Source organism: Triticum dicoccoides, chromosome 1B (genome assembly GCF_002162155.2).
Source record: "Triticum dicoccoides isolate Atlit2015 ecotype Zavitan chromosome 1B, WEW_v2.0, whole genome shotgun sequence".
In the NCBI taxonomy this organism is placed as follows: Eukaryota; Viridiplantae; Streptophyta; class Magnoliopsida; order Poales; family Poaceae; genus Triticum; species Triticum dicoccoides.
The window spans coordinates 596,456,366-596,477,001 of record NC_041381.1 but is presented as its reverse complement, the minus strand read 5'-3'; the positions used below and the strand labels follow the sequence as shown (position 1 = coordinate 596,477,001).

At 46.3% G+C, this 20,636-nt stretch overlaps 1 protein-coding gene across 1 annotated transcript; it reads right to left on the bottom strand.

Moving 5' to 3' along the window:
* Window positions 1-1,100: 1,100 nt before the first annotated feature.
* LOC119348982 (rac-like GTP-binding protein 2) lies at window positions 1,101-3,343 on the bottom strand. The gene is made up of 8 exons (XM_037616992.1): window positions 2,954-3,343; window positions 2,711-2,798; window positions 2,498-2,607; window positions 2,299-2,362; window positions 2,127-2,191; window positions 1,968-2,033; window positions 1,716-1,828; window positions 1,101-1,412 (listed from the first exon to the last, which is right to left on the bottom strand). Exons 1-8 carry the CDS (start codon window positions 3,050-3,052, stop codon window positions 1,379-1,381), a joined length of 639 nt encoding a protein of 212 aa, XP_037472889.1. The 5' UTR covers window positions 3,053-3,343; the 3' UTR covers window positions 1,101-1,378.
* Between the last annotated feature and the right edge of the window lie 17,293 nt (window positions 3,344-20,636).

Below are 20,636 nucleotides of genomic sequence, written 5' to 3'. Positions count from 1 at the left end.
AGTCCCCATGGCGGTCCATTTTGACACATGTGGGGACTGAAGTTGAGGAAACAGGACTGCATTTGGATGTTGGACTGATATTACAAGCTTGGTACTACCATCTGTGAACTCACGGCTACTCATGATTTTATTCTGCAATTGAAGGTAGAACGTGCTTTGTTCAGATTGTGCAGCAACTAGGTAATACTAGTACTGAACTGAAGGCGAATCGATTAAGTGACGACATAGGTGAGAAGTGGCCTGGTCAGCTAGAGTTCAAATTCAGGGCATCTAAACCTGAATGCAGGCTTGGAAAATCACCATATATGCTCCAATTGTTGCCAGAATGCATATTTCAGAAATTGCAGCATTTTGGGGCGGTAAAATCTGTGGACTGCACACTCCATGGAATCCGGGTGACCTCAATCTACGTCATGCTAGGCTATTGGATTGCAACTTGCGAACAGAAATCTTTTCAAGGAGGGAGGGGCGTCATTGCTCTAGACATCCTCGTTGATCAAGTATATATATGGTGCACTGCACAGAACTCTTGGAGTGCAGAATTTGCTTGAGCTCAACAACGGAATGCACATAACAGTATGGACACTGTTGATCCATGCTGCTACGAAAACCTTTGAGACGCTGCCTTGTCGGTTTCAGGAGTTATTCCAATGGGAAGAGCAGGCAAGGTGACATTTTCAGGGAAACCTCGCTTCCTCCAATTTTCATGTTACCACTTGTTCTGGAGATGCCATTGTGCCATCCTGGTGGCAAGGTATTTGATGAGCACTTCAACCAGACTGAAGCTAAAGGAGGGAGAAACAACAAGTCGACGGCCAATTCCGTCGACCTGTTTTTCTGCTACACCCTCACTTGCTCCTTCCAGCAAGTCCCGGTCGACCATATACTCTGACTGTGACGACGACTACTTTGACAGATGCCCCCTTGTTCAACATTTGCTCAAGTCTACTTCACCAATGGCTACAAACACAGGAAAGGAGGCAGCTAGCAAGACATCCAGCAGGAACAGGCACCGGCGGCATTCCCCCTCCCTTCTTGCCGTTTGATATTCAGCACACTTGTGCTGGTACCTTTCAATCTGCCACCAATTGCCGCAAATCGAAGCGAATCCCTACGAAATGCTAACAATAAACTTATAGCTTGCCTGTATCTAGCTGTTCCACAACCTTGCTTACATAACATTACACCAACAATCCGAATAGTCGATCCTAGCGCCTGACGCTCTAGGATTGGATTGGAAGTAGAAACCAAAACACGCAACATATAGTGCTAGTAGCTAAACAGAACAGAAGCATTAGAAAGACGCCCGCGCTATGTCAGCAAATTGACTTGCCTACTACACCATGCTTCGTCTCCAGAGTCAGTCCGGGGTGCTGATTCAAGCAGCACACGTGCTGCCACACATCAAGTGCCTGTGGATTCAAAAGGAGAACGACAGGATCAGGACTCCTATACTGTGCAAGAACACTGCAAGCAGTGCGAATTTGAAATTTTGGAAAATCAGCTGTTTGCATCGGTTCGAGTTGACCTCTAAAATCTGATCTAAGCAGCAGCATTTCATAGATCATAATCGAACTGATGAATGTGCCAATTTTGAGGTAATAAGGTGACCAGTGAGCAAGACTTTTCATGGAGCAAATCTGGAGAATGGTTTGCTCACACCATTATACAGTACCAGTGGAGCTAGTGAATGAGAAGAGGTGGGGTGTGCTTACATGATGGAGCATCCAGAGCTTCGCCTAGTTTTCTTCCTGGCCGCCATCACCTCCCTCCTCCTCGGCGGTTGAAGGACAACCTTGATGGCGGTGTCGAAGACAGCCTTGACGTTCTGGCACGGCCAACAGAATCACCAAGTCATTTAAGAGAGAATGAATGATGCAGTGTGTGCGTGTGTCTATCTGAAATTGACCAGACAACAACAAATTCTTCTTAATTCCCTACGCGGCTTCTGGTCTCGGTTGCACTACCTGCTGCGTCTTCGAGCTGCACTCGATGTAAGCTGCGGCGCCGATCTGCTTCCTGAGTTCTTCACCCTGAAGAATAACAATGGGGAAGAAGATGGCACATTAGCCATCCGTGGATGCTCCTGGTTGTTGAAAAGAAGTTGAGAAAGAGGGGGAGCAAACCTGTGCAGTTGTGATTGCTGAGGCACCGGGATGGTCGGCGAGGTAGGCTCTGTGGTCACGCAGATCTGAACAATGGAAAACGCCGTTAACTATCGGGACAAAGATGCAGAGCAACCCGTGACATTGCGGAAAGTTCATCGAAACAGTGCCGCGTTGGGTGCAGGTTTCTCACCTAGCTTGGTCCCAACAAGAACAATGGGAACGTTCGGCGCGAACCGGCGGAGCTCTGGCATCCACTGCTCGACCAGAGACCGAATTATCATCAGTTCAAAACATTCAGTTCAGGTGAAACCTCAAGCACAATCAAATCTGGAGCAAGTAATTTCTGAACTAATGTGCCAGTAACTTTTGCTAGAAACATATGTATATACCTTCTTGAGGACATTCTCGTAGCTTGCGCTGCTGATGAGGGAGAAGGCGAGCACGAAGACGTCGGCGCCTCTGTAGCTCAGCGGCCTCAGCCTGCTGTAGTCCTCTTGCCCTGAACGGAGCAAACACAGCACAAACCTTCAGGTTCAGAACTTGCGGTTGTGAACACCAGTAGTAGTAGCTGTGGTGGAAATGAGGAGGGATGGAGTGAGTACCGGCGGTGTCCCATAGGCCGAGGTTGACGATGTTGCCGTCCACGGAGACGTTGGCGCTGAAGTTGTCGAACACCGTGGGGATGTAGTCCTGCATATATATGTAGAGCCAGCAGAGTGAGCCCAAGAAAGAAACAGATCCGCGACCGAGTGAGCGGTAAAGGAGGTCGAGAGGAGGAAGATGGGAACTACCTAGCCCGTAGGTAGGAGGAGAAGAGGAAGGAGAGGGTTGGGGGAGGGACGTACGCTGGGGAACCTGTTGCTGGTGTAGCAGATGAGCATGCAGGTCTTGCCGACGGCGCCGTCGCCCACCGTGACGCACTTGATAAACTTGGTCACGCTCATCTCCGACGCTCCCGCCGCGCCTCCTCACTTCACTTCCACGGTTCCACCGCACAGCAAGAGCAGCAGCAGCAGCTCGCTCCCTTTGCTACTGCTCACGGGGGGGAGAAGAACAAGCGTGGGGAAGAAGGGGAGGGAGCCAGAGACAAGGATACTTGTCTTCCGTGGGAAGGGAAAGCAAGGGGAGCCGTGCCGCTGCTCTGCTCCGGTCTGCTGCCTCCTTAAAAGAAAGAAACGACCGGCCTCTGGCTGCGTTTACTGCTGCCCTCGGTGAGCGTGGCGTGAATGCGGGGCCGTCCGTCGCCTCGCCTGGGACGGGGCGCGACGCCGCTACTACTACTACGAGGGGTTTTGTTTGACGTGCAGCTTGATCTGCAACGGCATGCTCTGCTGGCTGCTGCCACTGTCAAGTCATCAGCAAAGCCACTGTGGGCAGACAGACAATCACAGGCGCACAGGCGGTGGATGGACGGCCATGAATGAATGAAAGCACTGCGCAGGTCTCTCTCTCTCTCTCGCTCGCTCTCGCATGTGAAGCTGAGTGAGGCAGCAGACCAGGAGCCGCAGCTTGCGGCTCGTTTCAAGCCTTCTTTTTCTTTCAAGAGGATTTTCTTTTTCTCCCACCTCGTAATGATTCTCTAGTGGTACAACGGGTTAAACGAGACGGACCTTGTTTAGAGTCCCAATGCGCGACGTCTGACAGTAAAAATGTACAGCTCCCAATCAACTAAACGCGAGTACGAGTAGTACTAGCACCTCGTATATGTAGTGCTAGCGGTAGTACGGCGGCCCTCGTGGCTGTACACCTGATTTCGAATTCGAGCAAGCAATGAGGACTTTGGCTTACGCTCTCCGAGAAGCATATCTATCCGGGAAGAAAGATCTCCTGGCGTGTACCAGGAGTGTACGCGCCCGCTTCCGCTTTACCACTCCTCTCCAAGAAGCAAACAGCAGCAGTAGAGTCGTAAACGGTTACTATTAGCAGGAGTGAGTACGAGACCACACTCGTACTACACTGCACTACAATAGCAATAGTCTTTATTACACACACAAAAAAGGTTCTAAACCCTCGTCATTAACCTAAACCACAAGATTCAAACCGGACAACGTTCCTGAGAGAGGGCGCAGAAAGGATTTTTCGAAAAAGATCAGGGCCTCGTGGGAGCCGGCGTAGCCTAGTAGCCTTTGCGCCTTTGCATGCACACACGAGACGGTATTCAAATCGAACATGCTGCGAGGGAGAGGCGGCGGGACCCACCCGGATCGGCCTGGCACGCGGATCCGTCGACACCGCTTACGACTGACCCGTGGGGCCAATCCGCGCCTTAAACGACGCTTTGGTTTTCGCTTAAGCTTTTGAACACGCTCCTCCTCATCTTTGGAGCCGGGCAGCTGGCGGCGACGCCTCGGACTCGTTGCGGCGTCTTTTTTTTCGAACCTCTCGCTAGACCTTGACCACTCTCCTCTCTCCGGGTAGGCGGGGCGGCGGTGGAGTGGGGAACGGCCTCCGACGCAGCGCTCGGTCGCCTCGTCGACCCTTCTCGCCGCTCGCCTGCCTGCGTGTCCTTTCTCGTACCCCCCTGCGCCGTTGGAGAGAAATCAATGGAGCGATTCCAAATCCGACCCACCTGCCCTGTTCGTGCCGCAGCCACCACACAGATACCCCGTGACGGGCCCGCCGGATGCCCGTGGGGTGGGGCTCTGCATCTGCTCGCCGTGCGGGCGGGCGGTTGGGGGGAATTGAATGACCGGCCCGCCGTAACGGTCTGCTCTGGTTTGCTTCCGAGTTTGGAGAACGAAACTGTTTTCGAGCTCTTGCTGCCTGGCCTCTTTGTTTCTTTTTCGAGCTCGTTTGCATTCCCCCTTTTCAGCAAGGGGGACTCTTTCTTTCGTTCGTTTTGCGGCCAAGAAAATTACGGACAACTTTATGGAGACCGTTCGCCCCGCTTCCCGGCCGAGGAGATTACGCACGCTGTGCCAAGCAGGTGGACGCGCTGGGCTCAACTGTGGTACTACTGTGGTGTGCCTCGGGTCCAGTCGGATGATGATGATCAGTCCTCAAAAAAAAGTCGGATGATGATCAAGCTTCTGATAATAAACTATTTTTTGACTAATCCTAAACCATTCATGAGTTGAGAGGGTTCTGTCGCGTACTATAATGCAGACGTGCTGTTTTTTTCTTAGTTGCAGACAAGGTGTTTCTAACCCGGAGCTCACCTACTCCCACATGAACAGTAAAAAAATATTAAAAAAACTCTTTATTACATCAAAGATGTTCAGGCGTTCGCGACGCATGCAAATTTTCACCTTACTTTGAGAAATGGATTCTTATACCAAACCACGACCATCGCGCGAGGACGGGGCCCCTTATATGGACATGGTGCGGGAGTATCAGTTCTGGGAGACGCAGCCGACACCAACTACAACCACAACCTCTTTCAAGAGCATCTGCAGGCGGAGGAGCAGGTCGCCACTGGTAGATCGGCGCGTCGGATGCCGACCTGGCGGAGCAGGAGGCGCTGCTCGAGTCCTCCCGCTCCGCCCGCGAGATCGCCTCGCCCGCTGGCGGTACCGACAGCGGGTGGCAGAGGTGGTGGCACCGGCAATGAGCGGGAGGACGACGCGGGCGAGGCGTTGTTCTGCGACACCGACGACGAGAAAGGTGGTACGTCTGCAGGCGTCGCTGGCAACGAGGAAGAGTAATGCACGGTAGGTCACCGCCGCTCGGGTCCCAAGAAGGCCACCGCTCCTCCCCTCCCGCCGACGTCAAGCTTGATGGGCTCAGCATGGACGGCCAATTAGTCGCTTGGCGGCGACGTCGAGGCGGACAACTTCACTTCCCGGGGTTTCAGAGGCGAAGGTCATGGAAACGGCGCTGCAAAAGGCAAAGCTTCCGTTCTCTTGGTTCATGGTCGGAGACGGGGACCGGACGCCGACGATCATTTAGATTAGCCCGCCTAAAACCACTTTCATTTGTTTGTAATGAAATTCATCATGTTTATATGAAATCCGGCATGTTTATATAAAATCAGGCAATGTTTATATAAAATACGCACTTATTTGCATGAATTTCGTCCGGTTGGTTTGAGTTGTTGTGAAAATGTACGCGGCTACGGTTGGATGACTGTCTCCCGCATCCATGTTCGCGGACTAGTTGCCCTTGTGTGCGGACGGATGCAGAAGCTTTTTTCCGGACTAGCTGTGTTTCATCGTGGATCTCCGGTTTGTATGAGGTAGAATGCCGAGGGAAACAGCACCGATGCGTAGGAAAGCACTTTTTTTTCATTCCTTGAGCCTCCCATGTTGTACGAATATGATGTCATGTCTCTATTCTCAGGGAGGGCACTTGTTGAGGTCCCAAACTATAGACTTGATTAAGTGTTCTAGTAGGAGCTTAAGTGGCGTGGCCAAGACAAATTTCTTGCACTCGATTGGAGTGGCCAAGGTTCAACCTGATCTTCATGTGTTGAGAGGAACAGACGAGAACAAGGACTTTTTTATTGTGTCAAGTCTCTTTTCCACTTGTAATTTGGTCTCTTGAAAACGTATTTGAACCCGTCCACAATTGCAAGAATACAATGTTGTTATCTCACTCTAAGGGGGCACTTGGTGAGGTGCAGCAGACTCATGAGGAACATAGGTACAACCTGTTTTTCTTGGAGCAGCACTGGCTGGTGGAGGGCTAGATCAACGGCGAGCGCATGAATGAGGAGGCCGTGGCGGCCATGGCCGCGCTGAACCTAAATTTGGCCGCGGAGCAACGTACCATCTACTATGCCATCCGCGCTAAAGCCGCCGCTCGCCAGGAAACGGCAGCCGCACAGGCATAGCTGCGAGCGATCGTGGAGGAGAGCATAGCCAGCTGCGTCGCCGACGAACCATCAGCCGGCCCAGTGGGACGACGACAGCCAAGGCGCTACCATTTCCCTTGTGGACCTCACGTCCATCGGCGACGGACAAGGCGCAGACTCCTTCGAGGATAAATAGACCACGATAGGCGACGGGGCCTGGTGTCCCATGCGGGCCAGTCTGTCTCCCCTGTTCTACTCTTCCTTGCTGGAGATCGTACCTTCACTTAATCGGTCTTATCGCTGATGCTCATAGAGACGGCGGAAGCTGAACGACACGGGCTTGGACGCCGAGCACTGCCGTCGTAGGATAGGTTTAGGGGCGGGCCTTTTTTTATTCTAATGTCCAAAATGTAGTTAAATCCTCCATGTTTGTATGAAAACTGTCATGTTCGTACGAGATCCGGGCGTGTTTGCATGAATTCCATTTCGTTGTTGAAAAATAGTTTAAAATGTATGCGGATAGTGTTGGATGTTGATCTCCCGCATCCATGTCCATGGACTGGACCCCCTGTCCGCGGAGGGATACGGGAGGTTTTTTACTCGATTGGAGCTGCGAAAATTCTTTAGGGATCTACAACCCGGCTAAACAAATTTGTCCCCTTAAACACCCGCGGACGCGCCCGGTGATCGGGCACGTCCGCTTTGACTCCCTATTTTTTCGTTCACGTAGCCATGTTCCTCACTTTTTTCTTATATGTCCGGTCACATGCATGTGATTGGTGGAGAAGGAGAGAGAGAAGGAAAAAAAATAAAGAAAGAAAAAAGTGCTCAATAGGGGCCAATCCTATGGGGCGGACGCTGTTGAGGAACGTAGTAATTACAAAAAAAATCCTACGGACACGCAAGATCATGGTGATGCATAGCAACGAGAGGGGAGAGTGTCGTCCACGTACCCTCGTAGACCGTAAGCGGAAGCGTTAGCACAACGCGGTTGATGTAGACGTACGTCTTCACGATCCGACTGATCCAAGTACCGAACGCACGACACCTTCGAGTTCAGCACACGTTCGGCTCGATGACGTCCCACGAACTCCGATCCAGCAGAGCTTTGCGAGAGAGTTTCGTCAGCATGAGGCGTGATGACGGTGTTGATGATGCTACCGACGCAGGGCTTTGCCTAAGCACTGCTACGATATTACCGAGATGGAATATGGTGGAGGGGGGCACCGCACATGGCTGGGAGAGATCAACAGATCAACTTGTGTGTCTATGGGGTGCCCCCTGGCCACGCATATAAAGGAGTGGAGGAGGGGGAGAGGCCGACCCTCCTAGGCACGCCCCAAGGGGAGTCCTACTCCCACCGGGAGTAGGATTTCCACCCTTCCATGTAGTAGGAGTAGGAGAAAAGGAAAGGGAAAAGAGAAGAGAAGGAAGGAGGGGGCGCCGCCCCTCCCCCTAGTCCAATTCGGACTAGGCCTCGGGGGGCGCGCAACCTACCCTCTCTTTTCCCCTAAAGCCCAATAAGGCCCATCTACTCCCCGGCGAATTCCCGTAACTCTCCGGTACTCCGAAAAATACCCGAATCACACGGAACCTTACCGATGTCCGAATATAGTTGTCCAATATATCGATCTTTACATCTCGACGATTTCGATACTCCTCGTCATGTCCCCGGTCTCATCCGGGACTCCGAACTACCTTCGGTACATCAAAACACATAACTCATAATATAAAGGACTTGACTAACTTCCACACGTCTGGAGGATTGCAACACATCAGCACGATTTCAAAAAGTAACATGAGCGAGTGTGGTGTGCGAGCAAATTTCTAATTCATTTGCAAGTCTGCATGCATGCATATAAAACAGAAATGTTGACATCAGCAAAGATTTTAAGTAAATTCAAAATGCAAAATGTTTTGTAGCCCAAACCTTCGAAACAAGATCCCATGTTGATATGTTCCGACGAATTTTTTTTCGAGTAAAAAGTTATCACACCTCGGATATGCAAGTTATCACGTCAATGGTACATAAGTTACCACGATGTTTACATATAAAAATTCCGCGCATAAAAATGATTTCTTTCAAATTTCTCCCCACATGCAAATGCACTTAAAGTGCAAAAAACTAATGTCATCATAGATTCACTTTATTTTGAAATTTCAAAATGTTCTGTAACTCAAACGGTTTGTTCGGTTCAAAATCCATTTTCACAAAAAACCCGCCATGGCAAGACCTTCGAAACAAGATCCCATGTTGCCATGTTCCGATGACTTTTTCTTCTGGGTCAAAAGTTATCTTGCCTGAGCTAAGTAAGGTATCAGCTCTGTTGTGCGTATATTACCATGTATTTTACACACATTCTTACCGAAGTATATTTTCAAAAAAAAAATTCATGGGTAAAGTTATCATGGTGTTTGTACATAAGTTATCAGAGTCGAGAGCATGTATTACCATGTTATTTACAAAGTATGTTTTCAATAACACTTTTCCATGGGTCAAAAGTTATCGTGATGTTTGTACCTAAGTTATTCGGTCTAAGAGCGTATCTTATCATGCTTTTACACAAAAAATTATCGGTGGTATGTTTTCAACAACTTTTTTTCCACGTGTCAAAGTTATTGTGGTGTTTATATCTAAGTTATCAGGTCCGGGATCCTATATTATCATGCTATTCACGCAAAAAGTTATGAACAGTTCTACCTTCCGACCCTTCGGTATCATGCCATTGACACATAAGTTACAAGGTACTCCCTCTGTTTCTTTTTAGTCTGCATATAAGGTTTGGTCAAAGTCAAGCTTTGCATAGTTTGGCTAACTTTATATTAAAAAATATCGACATTCACAACATGAAATCAACATTTTCAGATGCACCATGAAATGTATTTTCATATTATATAGTTTAAGTATTGTAGATGTTCATATTTTTTAATATAAATTTGGTCAAACTTTGTGTAGTTTGACTTTGACCAAAACTTATATGCGGAGTAAAAAGGAACGGAGGGAGTATGTTTAAAAAAATCCCTCGGGTAAAAAACATAATCACGGGTGTTTGTGCGTGAGTTATCAGGTATGTGTTGTGAAATATTATCATGCTATTGACATAGAAGTTATCGGGGATAAGTTTTCAACAACTTTTATCCTCATGGGTCAAAGTTATCACGTGTTTATAGCTAAGTTATCAGGTCCATAGTATGTATCTTACCATGCTATTTACACATAATTTACTGGGGTGTATTTGAATGCCTTTTTCACATGATAATTTTAACAAAGAGAAAACATGATAACTATACATGAACGACATGATAACTATAGAGGGTATCTCAAACTGACATGATAACTAGAGAGGGTGTCTCAAACTATAACATGCAAGAAAGATTCAAAGCAAACTATACATATTATTATCATAAAAAAGAAATGCAACATATACAACTAATTGCTTGGCTAGTTGGTTGGAGTGGTTAATTTTGAGGTGTTAGCTTCCTAAGGTTGAGAGTTCGAATCCCACCTTGTACACTATTTTTTGCCCGGGAAATTAGGATGAGAAAAGGACTGACGAAATCATGCAAATTAGGAGGTGACCCACTAATTACGTTTCAAATTAGGGTAACCCATTTATTACGGGATAATCATGCCAACGGTAGCTCATTAATTACGGGATAATAAAGTTGCCTAGAATTATGATCGCAGTAAAAACATAATCCAATCACCATTTATTGCAGGATCGTGGAGAAAATGGAAGGGAATTAACAACTGCCGTACGATTAATAAGCGCCGTCCGATCCGAAATGGACGCGATCAGAGTCGTGCGGATCTGTTGCAGAATTTCTGCCGACTGGATTTTAGCTTTCTCGTAATATAAATCATCACCGAGCGTTAAGCGTGCGGACCCTACGGGTTCGAGAACTATGTAGACATGACCGAAACACATCTTCGGTCAATAACCAATAGCGAAACCTGGATGCTCATATTGGCTCCCACATACTCTACGAAGATCTTTATTGGTCAAACCGCATAACAACATACGTTCTTCCCTTTGTCATCGGTATGTTACTTGCCCGAGATTCAATCGTCGGTATCTCAATACCTAGTTCAATCTCATTACCAGCAAGTCTCTTTACTCGTTATGTAATGCATCATCCTGTAACTAACTCATTAGTCACATTGCTTGCAAGGCTTATAGTGATGTGCATTACCGAGAGGGCCCAGAGATACCTCTCTGACAATCGGAGTGACAAATCATAATCTCGAAATACGCCAACTCAACAAGTACCTTTGGAGACACCTGTAGAGCACCTTTATAATCACCCAATTATGTTGTGACGTTTGGTAACACACAAAGTGTTCCTCCGGTAAATGGTAGTTGCATAATCTCGTAGTCATAGGAACATGTAGAAGTCCTGAAGAAAGCAATAGCAGTAAACTAAACGATCAAGTGCTAAGCTAACGGAATGGGTCAAGTCAATCACATCATTCTCTAATGATGTGATCCCGTTAATCAAATGACAACTCATGTCTATGGCTAGGAAACTTAACCATCTTTGATTCAACGAGCTAGTCAAGTAGAGGCATACTAGTGACACTCTATTTGTCTATGTATTCACACATGTATCAAGTTTCCGGTTAATACAATTCTAGCATGAATAATAAACATTTATCATGAAATAATGAAATAAATAATAACTTTATTATTGCCTCTAGGGGATATTTCCTTCAGACGCAGGACCACTGACCGGACACGTAGGGCACTCCTCATACTCATCTCATACTCATCATCGGGCAAGTCCACCAAAGTCCACACTTTGTTCTCATGCATGGATCCCATCTCAGATTTCATGGCCTTCAAGCCATTTCGCGGAATTTGGGCTCATCATTGCTTCCTCATAGTTCATAGGTTCATCATGGTCTAGTAACTTGACTTCCAGAACAGGATTACCGAACCACTCTGGTGCGGACTGTACTTTGGAAGACCTACGAAGTTATGTAGTAACTTGATCTGAAGCTTCATGATCATCATCATTAGCTTCCTTACTAATTGGTGTAGGAATCACTAGAACTGATTTCTGTGATAAACTACTTTCCAATTCGGGAGAAGGTAAAATTACCTTATCAAGCTCTACTTTCCTCCCACTCACTTCTTTCGAGAGAAACTCCTTCTCTAGAAAGGATCCATCTTAGCAACGAATATCTTGCCTTCAGATCTGTGATAGAAGGTATACCCAACAGTTTCCTTTGGGTATTCTATGAAGACGCACTTCTCCGATTTAGGTTCGAGCTTATCAGGTTGAAACTTTTTCACATAAGCATCGCAACCCCAAACTTTAAGAAACGACAACTTTGGTTTCTTGCCAAACCGCAGTTCATAAGGCGTCGTCTCAACGGATTTTGATGGTACCCAATTTAAAGTGAATGCAGCTATCTTTAATGCATAACCCCAAAATGATAGTGGCAAATCGGTAAGATACATCATAGATCGCACCATATCCAATAAAGTGCGGTTACAACGTTCGGACACACCATTACGCTGTAGTGTTCCATGTGGCGTGAGCCGTGAAGCTATTCCACATTGTTTTAAATGAAGGCCAAACTCGTAACTCAAATATTCTCCTCTACGATCAGATTGTAGAAACTTTATTTTCTTGTTACGATGATTCTCCACTTCACTCTGAAATTCTTTGAACTTTTTAAATGTTTCAGACTTGTGCTTCATTAAGTAGATATACTCATATCTGCTCAAATCATCTGTGAAGGTCAGAAAATAACGATACCCGCCACGAGAATCAACACTCATTGGACCGCATACATCGGTATGTATTATTTCCAATAAGTTAGTAGCTCGTTCCATTGTTCCGTAGAATGGAGTTTTAGTCATCTTACCCAAAAGGCACAGTTCACAAGCATCAAATGATTCATAACCAAATGATTCCAAAAATCCATCTTTATGGAGTTTCTTCATGCGCTTTACACCGATATGACCCAAACGGTAGTGCAACAAATAAGTTGCACTATCATTATCAACTTTGCATCTTTTGGCATCAATATTATGGATATGTGTATCACTAGGATCGAGATCCAACAAACTATTTTCATTGGGTGTATGACCATCGAAGGCTTTATTCATGTAAATAGAAAAACAATTATTCTCTGACTTTAAATGAATAACCGTATTGCAATAAACATGATCAAATCATATTCATGCTCAACTCAAACGCCAAATAACATTTATTTAGGTTTAACACTAATCCTGAAAGTATAGGGAGTGTGCGATGATGATCATATCAATCTTAGAACCACTTCCAACATACACCGTCACTTCACCCTCAATTAGTCTCTGTTTATTCTGTAACTCCTGTTTCGAGTTACTAATTTTTAGCAATCGAACAAGTATCAAATACCCAGGGGCTACTATAAACACTAGTAAGGTACACATCAATAACCTGTATATCAAATATACCCTTGTTCACTTTGCCATCCTTCTTATCCACCAAATACTCAGGGGATTTCTGCTTCCAGTGACCATTTCCTTTGCAGTAGAAGCACTCAGTTTCAGGCTTTAGTCTAGCTTTAGGCTTCTTCACGGAAGTGACAACTTGCTTGCCATTCTACATGAAGTTCCCTTTCTATCCCTTTGCCCTTTTCTTGAAACTAGTGGTCTTGTTAATCATCAACACTTGATGCTCTTTCTTGATTTCTGTTGGGAACGTTGCAGAAAATTAAAATTTTTCCTACGGTTTCACCAAGATCCATCTATGAGTTCATCTAAGCAACGAGTGATAGGAGAGAGATTGCATCTACTTACCACTTGTATATCGCGTGCGAAAGCGTTCAAGGGAACGGGGATGATGGAGTCATACTCGCCGTGATCCAAATCACCGATGACCAAGTGCCGAACGGACAACACCTCCGCGTTCAACACACGTACGGAGTGGATGACGTCTCCTCCTTCTTGATCCAGCAAGGGGGAAGGAGAGGTTGATGATGATCCAGCAGCACGACGGCATGGTGGTGGATGCAGCAGAACTCCGGCAGGGCTTCGCCAAGCTATTGCGGGAGGAGGAAGAGGTGTAGCAGGGGGAGGGAGGCGCCAAGACACAGGGTGCGGCTGCCCTCCCCCCTGCCCTCCTTTATATAGGCCCCCAGGGTGTGCTCCAGCCCTGGGAGATCCAATCTCCCAAGGGGGGCGGCAGCCAGGGCGGTGGAGTGCCCCCCAAGGCAAGTGGGGCGCGCCCCCCACCTAGGGTTTCCAACCCTAGGCGCAGGGGGGGCCAAGGGGGGGCGCACCAGCCCACTAGGGGCTGTTTCCCCTCCCACTTCAGCCCATGGGGCCCTCCGAGATAGGTGGCCCCACCCGGTGGACCCCCGGGGCCCTTTCGGTGGTCCTGGTACAATACCGGGTGACCCCAAAACTTTCCCGATGGCCGAAACAGCACTTCCTATATATAATTCTTTACCTCCGGACCATTCCGGAACTCCTCGTGACGTCCGGGATCTCATCCGGGACTCCGAACAACATTCGGTTTGCTGCATACTCATATTCATACAACCCTAGCGTCACCGAACCTTAAGTGTGTAGACCCTACGGGTTCGAGAGACATGCAGACATGACCGAGACGGCTCTCCAGTCAATAACCAACAGCGGGATCTGGATACCCATGTTGGCTCCCACATACTCCTCGATGATCTCATCGGATGAACCACGATGTCGAGGATTAAAGCAACCCCGTATACTATTCCCTTTGTCAGACAGTATGTTACTTGCCCGAGATTCGATCGTCGGTATCCCAATACCTTGTTCAATCTCGTTGCCGGCAAGTCACTTTACTCATACCGTAATGCATGATCCCGTGACCAGACACTTGGTCACTTTGAGATCATTATGATGATGCACTACCGAGTGGGCCCAGTGATACCTCTCCGTAATACGGAGTGACAAATCCCAGTCTCGATCCGTGTCAACCCAACAGACACTTTCGAAGATACCTGTAGTGCACCTTTATAGTCACCCAGTTACGTTGTGACGTTTGGTACACCCAAAGCACTCCTATGGTATCCTGGAGTTACACGATCTCATGGTCTAAGGAAGAGGTACTTGACATTGGAAAAGCTCTAGCAAAACGGACTACACGATCTTGTGCTATGCTTAGGATTGGGTCTTGTCCATCACATCATTCTCCCAATGATGTGATCCCGTTATCAACGACATTCAATGTCCATAGTCAGGAAACCATGACTATCTGTTGATCAATGAGCTAGTCAACTAGAGGCTCACTAGGGACATGTTGTGGTCTAAGTATTCACACGTGTATTATGATTTCTGGATAATACAATTATAGCATGAATAAAAGACAATTATCATGAACAAGGAAATATAATAATAATCCTTTTATTATTGCCTCTAGGGCATATTTCCAACAGTCTCCCACTTGCACTAGAGTCAATAATCTAGTTACATTGTGATGAATCGAACACCCATAGAGTTCTGGTGTTGATCATGTTTTGCTCGCGGAAGAGGTTTAGTCAACGGATCTGCGACATTCAGATCCGTATGTACTTTGCAAATATCTATGTCTCCATCTTGAACATTTTCACGGATGGAGTTGAAACGACGCTTGATGTGCCTGGTCTTCTTTTGAAACCTGGGCTCCTTGGCAAGGGCAATAGCTCCAGTGTTGTCACAGAAGAGTTTGATCGGCCCCGACGCATTGGGTATGACTCCTAGGTCGGTGATGAACTCCTTCACCCAAATTGCTTCATGCGCTTCCTGCGAGGCTGCCATGTACTCCGCTTCACATGTAGATCCCGCCACGACGCTCTGCTTGCAGCTGCACCAGCTTACTGCCCCACCATTCAACATATACACGTATCCGGTTTGTGACTTAGAGTCATCTAGATCTGTGTCGAAGCTAGCATCGACGTAACCCTTTACGACGAGCTCTTCGTCACCTCCATAAACGAGAAACATGTCCTTTGTCCTTTTCAGGTACTTCAGGATATTCTTGACCGCTGTCTAGTGTTCCTTGCCGGGATTACTTTGGTACCTCCCTACCAAACTTACGGCAAGGTTTACATCAGGTCTGGTACACAGCATGGCATACATAATAGATCCTATGGCTGAGGCATAGGGGATGACACTCATCTCTTCTTTATCTTTTGCCGTGGTCGGGCATTGAGCTGAGCTTAATCTCACACCTTGCAATACAGGCAAGAACCCTTTCTTGGACTGATCCATTTTGAACTTCTTCAAAATCTTATCAAGGTATGTGCTTTGTGAAAGACCTATGAGGCGTCTCGATCTATCCCTATAGATTTTGATGCCTAATATGTAAGCAGCTTCTCCAAGGTCCTTCATTGAAAAACACTTATTCAAGTAGGCCTTAATGCTTTCCAAGAATTCTATATAATTTCCCATCAAAAGTATGTCATCTACATATAATATGAGAAATGCTACAAAGCTCCCACTCACTTTCTTGTAAACGCAGGCTTCTCCATAAGTCTGCATAAACCCAAACGCTTTGATTATCTCATCAAAGCGAATGTTTCAACTCCGAGATGCTTGCACCAGCCCATAAATGGATCGCTGGAGCTTGCATACTTTGTTAGCATTCTTAGGATCGACAAAACCTTCTGGCTGCATCATATAAAACTCTTCCTTAAGATAACCGTTAAGGAATGCTGTTTTGACGTACATCTGCCATATCTCATAATCATAGTATGCGGCAATTGCTAACATCATTCGGACGGACTTAAGCTTCGCTATGGGAGAGAAAGTCTCATCGTAGTCAATCCCTTGAACTTGCCGATAACCCTTAGCGACAAGTCGAGCTTTATAGATGGTGACATTACCATCCGCGTCCGTCTTCTTCTTAAAGATCCATTTGTTTTCTATCGCTCGCCGATCATCGGGCAAGTCAGTCAAAGTCCATACTTTGTTTTCATACATGGATTCTATCTCGGATTGCATGGCTTCTAGCCATTTGTTGGAATCTGGGCGCGCCATCGCTTCTTCATAGTTTGAAGGTTCACCGTTGTCTAACAACATGATTTCCAGGACAGGGTTGCCATACCACTCTGGTGTGGAACGTGTCCTTGTGGACCTACGAAGTTCAGTAGCAACTTGATCTGGAGTACCTTGATCATCATCATTAATTTCCTCTCCAGTCGGTGTAGGCACCACAGGAACATTTTCCTGAGTTGTACTACTTTCTGGTTCAAGAGGTAGTACTTCATCGAGTTCTACTTTCCTCCCACTTACTCCTTTCGAGAGAAACTCTTTTTCCAGAAAGGATCCGTTCTTGGCAACAAAGATCTTGCCTTCGGATCTAAGGTAGAAGGTATACCCAATGGTTTCCTTGGGGTATCCTATGAAGACACATTTTTCCGACTTGGGTTCTAGCTTTTCAGGTTGAAGTTCCTTGACATAAGCATCGCATCCCCAAACTTTTAGAAACGACAGCTTAGGTTTCTTCCCAAACCATAATTCATACGGTGTCGTCTCAACGGATTTAGACAGTGCCCTATTTAAAGTGAATGTAGCTGTCTCTAGAGCGTATCCCCAAAATGATAGTGGTAAATCGGTAAGAGACATCATGGATCGCACCATATCTAGTAGAGTGCGATTACGACGTTCGGACACACCGTTACACTGAGGTGTTCCAGGCGGCGTGAGTTGTGAAACGATTCCACATTTTCTTAAGTGCGTACCAAATTTGTGACTTAAATATTCTCCTCCACGATCCGATCGTAAGAATTTTATCTTTCGGTCACGTTGATTCTCTACTTCATTCTGAAATTCCTTGAACTTTTCAAAGGTCTCAGACTTGTGTTTCATCAAGTAGACATACCCATATCTACTCAAGTCATCAGTGAGAGTGAGAACATAACGATATCCTCCGCGAGCCTCAACGCTCATTGGACCACACACATCAGTATGTATGATTTCCAATAAGTTGGTTGCTCGCTCCATTGTTCCGGAGAACGGGGTCTTGGTCATTTTTCCCATGAGGCATGGTTCGCATGTGTCAAATGATTCATAATCGAGAGACTCTAAAAGTCCATTAGCATGGAGCTTCTTCATGCGCTTGACACCAATGTGACCAAGGCGACAGTGCCACAAGTATGTGGGACTATTGTTATCAACTTTACATCTTTTGGTATTCACACTATGAATATGTGTAACATTACGTTCGAGATTCATTAAGAATAAACCATTGACCATCGGGGCATGACCATAAAACATATCTCTCACATAAATAGAACAACCATTATTCTCGGATTTAAATGAGTAGCCATCTCGCATCAAACGAGATCCATATACAATGTTCATGCTCAAACTTGGCACTAAATAACAATTATTGAGGTTTAAAACTAATCCCGTAGGTAAATGTAGAGGTAGCGTGCCGACGGCGATCACATCGACCTTGGAACCATTCCCGACGCGCATCGTCACCTCGTCCTTCGCCAGTCTCCGCTTATTCCGCAGCTCCTGCTGTGAGTTACAAATATGAGCAACGGCACCGGTATCAAATACCCAGGAGTTACTACGAGTACTTGTAAGGTACACATCAATTACATGTATATCAAATATACCTTTAGTGTTGTCGGCCTTCTTGTCCGCTAAGTATTTGGGGCAGTTCCGCTTCCAGTGACCCTTCCCTTTGCAATAAAAGCACTTAGTCTCAGGCTTGGGTCCATTCTTTGACTTCTTCCCGGCAACTGGCTTACCAGGCGCGGCAACATCTTTGCCGTCCTTCTTGAAGTTCTTCTTACCCTTGCCCTTCTTGAACTTAGTGATCTTATTGACCATCAACACTTGATGTTCTTTCTTGATTTCAACCTCTGCTGACTTCAGCATTGAAAATACTTCAGGAATGGTCTTCACCATCCCCTGCATATTGTAGTTCAGCACAAAGCTCTTGTAGCTCGGTGGGAGCGACTGAAGGATTCTGTCAATGACCGCCTCGTCCGGGAGGTTGATCTCCAGCTGGGACAGGCGGTTGTGCAACCCAGACATTTTGAGTATGTGCTCACTGACAGAACTGTTTTCCTCCATCTTACAACTATAGAACTTGTCGGAGACTTCATATCTCTTGACCCGGGCATGAGCTTGAAAAACCATTTTCAGCTCCTCGAACATCTCATATGCTCTGTGTCGCTCAAAACGCTTTTGGAGCCCCGGTTCTAAGCTGTAAAGCATGCCGCACTGAACGAGGGAGTAACCATTAGCACGTGACTGCCAAGCATTCATAATGTCTTGGTTCTCTGGGATGGGTGCTTCACCTAGCGGTGCTTCTAGGACATAATCTTTCTTGGCTGCTATGAGGATGATCCTCAGGTTCCGGACCCAGTCCGAATAGTTGCTGCCATCATCTTTCAGCTTGGTTTTCTCTAGGAACGCGTTGAAGTTCATGTTGACATGAGCGTTGGCCATTTGATCTACAAGACATATTTTTGCAAAGGTTTTAGACTAAGTTCATGATAATTAAGTTCAGCTAATCAAATTATTAATGAACTCCCACTCAGATTAGACATCCCTCTAGCCATCTAAGTGTTACACGATCCAAGTCGACTAGGCCGTGTTCGATCATCACGTGAGACGGACTAGTCATCATCGGTGAACATCTCCATGTTGATCGTATCTTCCATACGACTCATGTTCGACCTTTCGGTCTCTTGTGTTCCGAGGCCATGTCTGTACATGTTAGGCTCGTCAAGTTAACCCTAAGTGTTTATGCATGTGTAAAACTATCTTACACCCGTTGTATGTGAACGTAAGGATCTATCACACCCGATCATCACGTGGTGCTTCGAAACGACGAACTTTAGCAACGACGCACAGTTAGGGGGAACACTTTCTTGAAATTATTATAAAGGATCATCTTATTTACTACCGTCGTTCTAAGTAAACAAGATGCATAAACATAATAAACATCACATGCAATTATATAATAGTGACATGATATGGCCAATATCATATAGCTCCTTTGATCTCCATCTTCGGGGCTCCATGATCATCTTCGTCACCGGCATGACACCATGATCTCCATCATCATGATCTCCATCATCATGATCTCCATCATCATGATCTCCATCATCGTGTCTTCATGAAGTTGTCACACCAACGACTACTTCTACTTCTATGGCTAACGCGTTTAGCAATAAAGTAAAGTAATTTACATGGCATCCTTCAATGACACGCAGGTCATACAAAAAATAAAGACAACTCCTATGGCTCCTGCCGGTTGTCATACTCATCGACATGCAAGTCGTGATTCCTATTACAAGAACATGATCTCATACATCACAATATATCATTCATCATTCATCACAACTTCTGGCCATATCACATCACATGACAATTGCTGCAAAAACAAGTTAGACGTCCTCTAATTGTTGTTGCATCTTTTACGTGGCTGCAATTGGGTTCTAGCAAGAACGTTTTCTTACCTACGAATAACCACAACGTGATTTTTTGTCAACTTCTATTTACCCTTCATAAGGACCCTTTTCGTCGAATCCGCTCCAACTAAAGTGCGAGAGACAGACACCTGCTAGCCACCTTATGCAACTAGTGCATGTTAGTCGGTGGAACCTGTCTCACGTAAGCGTACGTGTAAGGTCGGTCCGGGCCGCTTCATCCCACAATACCGCTGAAGCAAAATAAGACTAGTAGCGGCAAGCAAGTTGACAAGATCTACGCCCACAACAAAATTGTGTTCTACTCGTGCAATAGAGAACTACGCATAGACCTAGCTCATGATGCCACTGTTGGGAACGTTGCAGAAAATTAAAATTTTTCCTA

Bases quoted from the DNA above. Each gene is read 5' to 3' on its own strand.
- LOC119348982 (XM_037616992.1), bottom strand. From the start codon at position 3,052: ATGAGCGTGACCAAGTTTATCAAGTGCGTCACGGTGGGCGACGGCGCC. The intron at 2,363-2,497 runs GTATATACATAT...CTGGTCGAGCAG, and splicing joins ACGAGAATGTCCTCAAGAAG to TGGATGCCAGAGCTCCGCCG. The intron at 2,192-2,298 runs GTGAGAAACCTG...TCCATTGTTCAG, and splicing joins TCTTGTTGGGACCAAGCTAG to ATCTGCGTGACCACAGAGCC.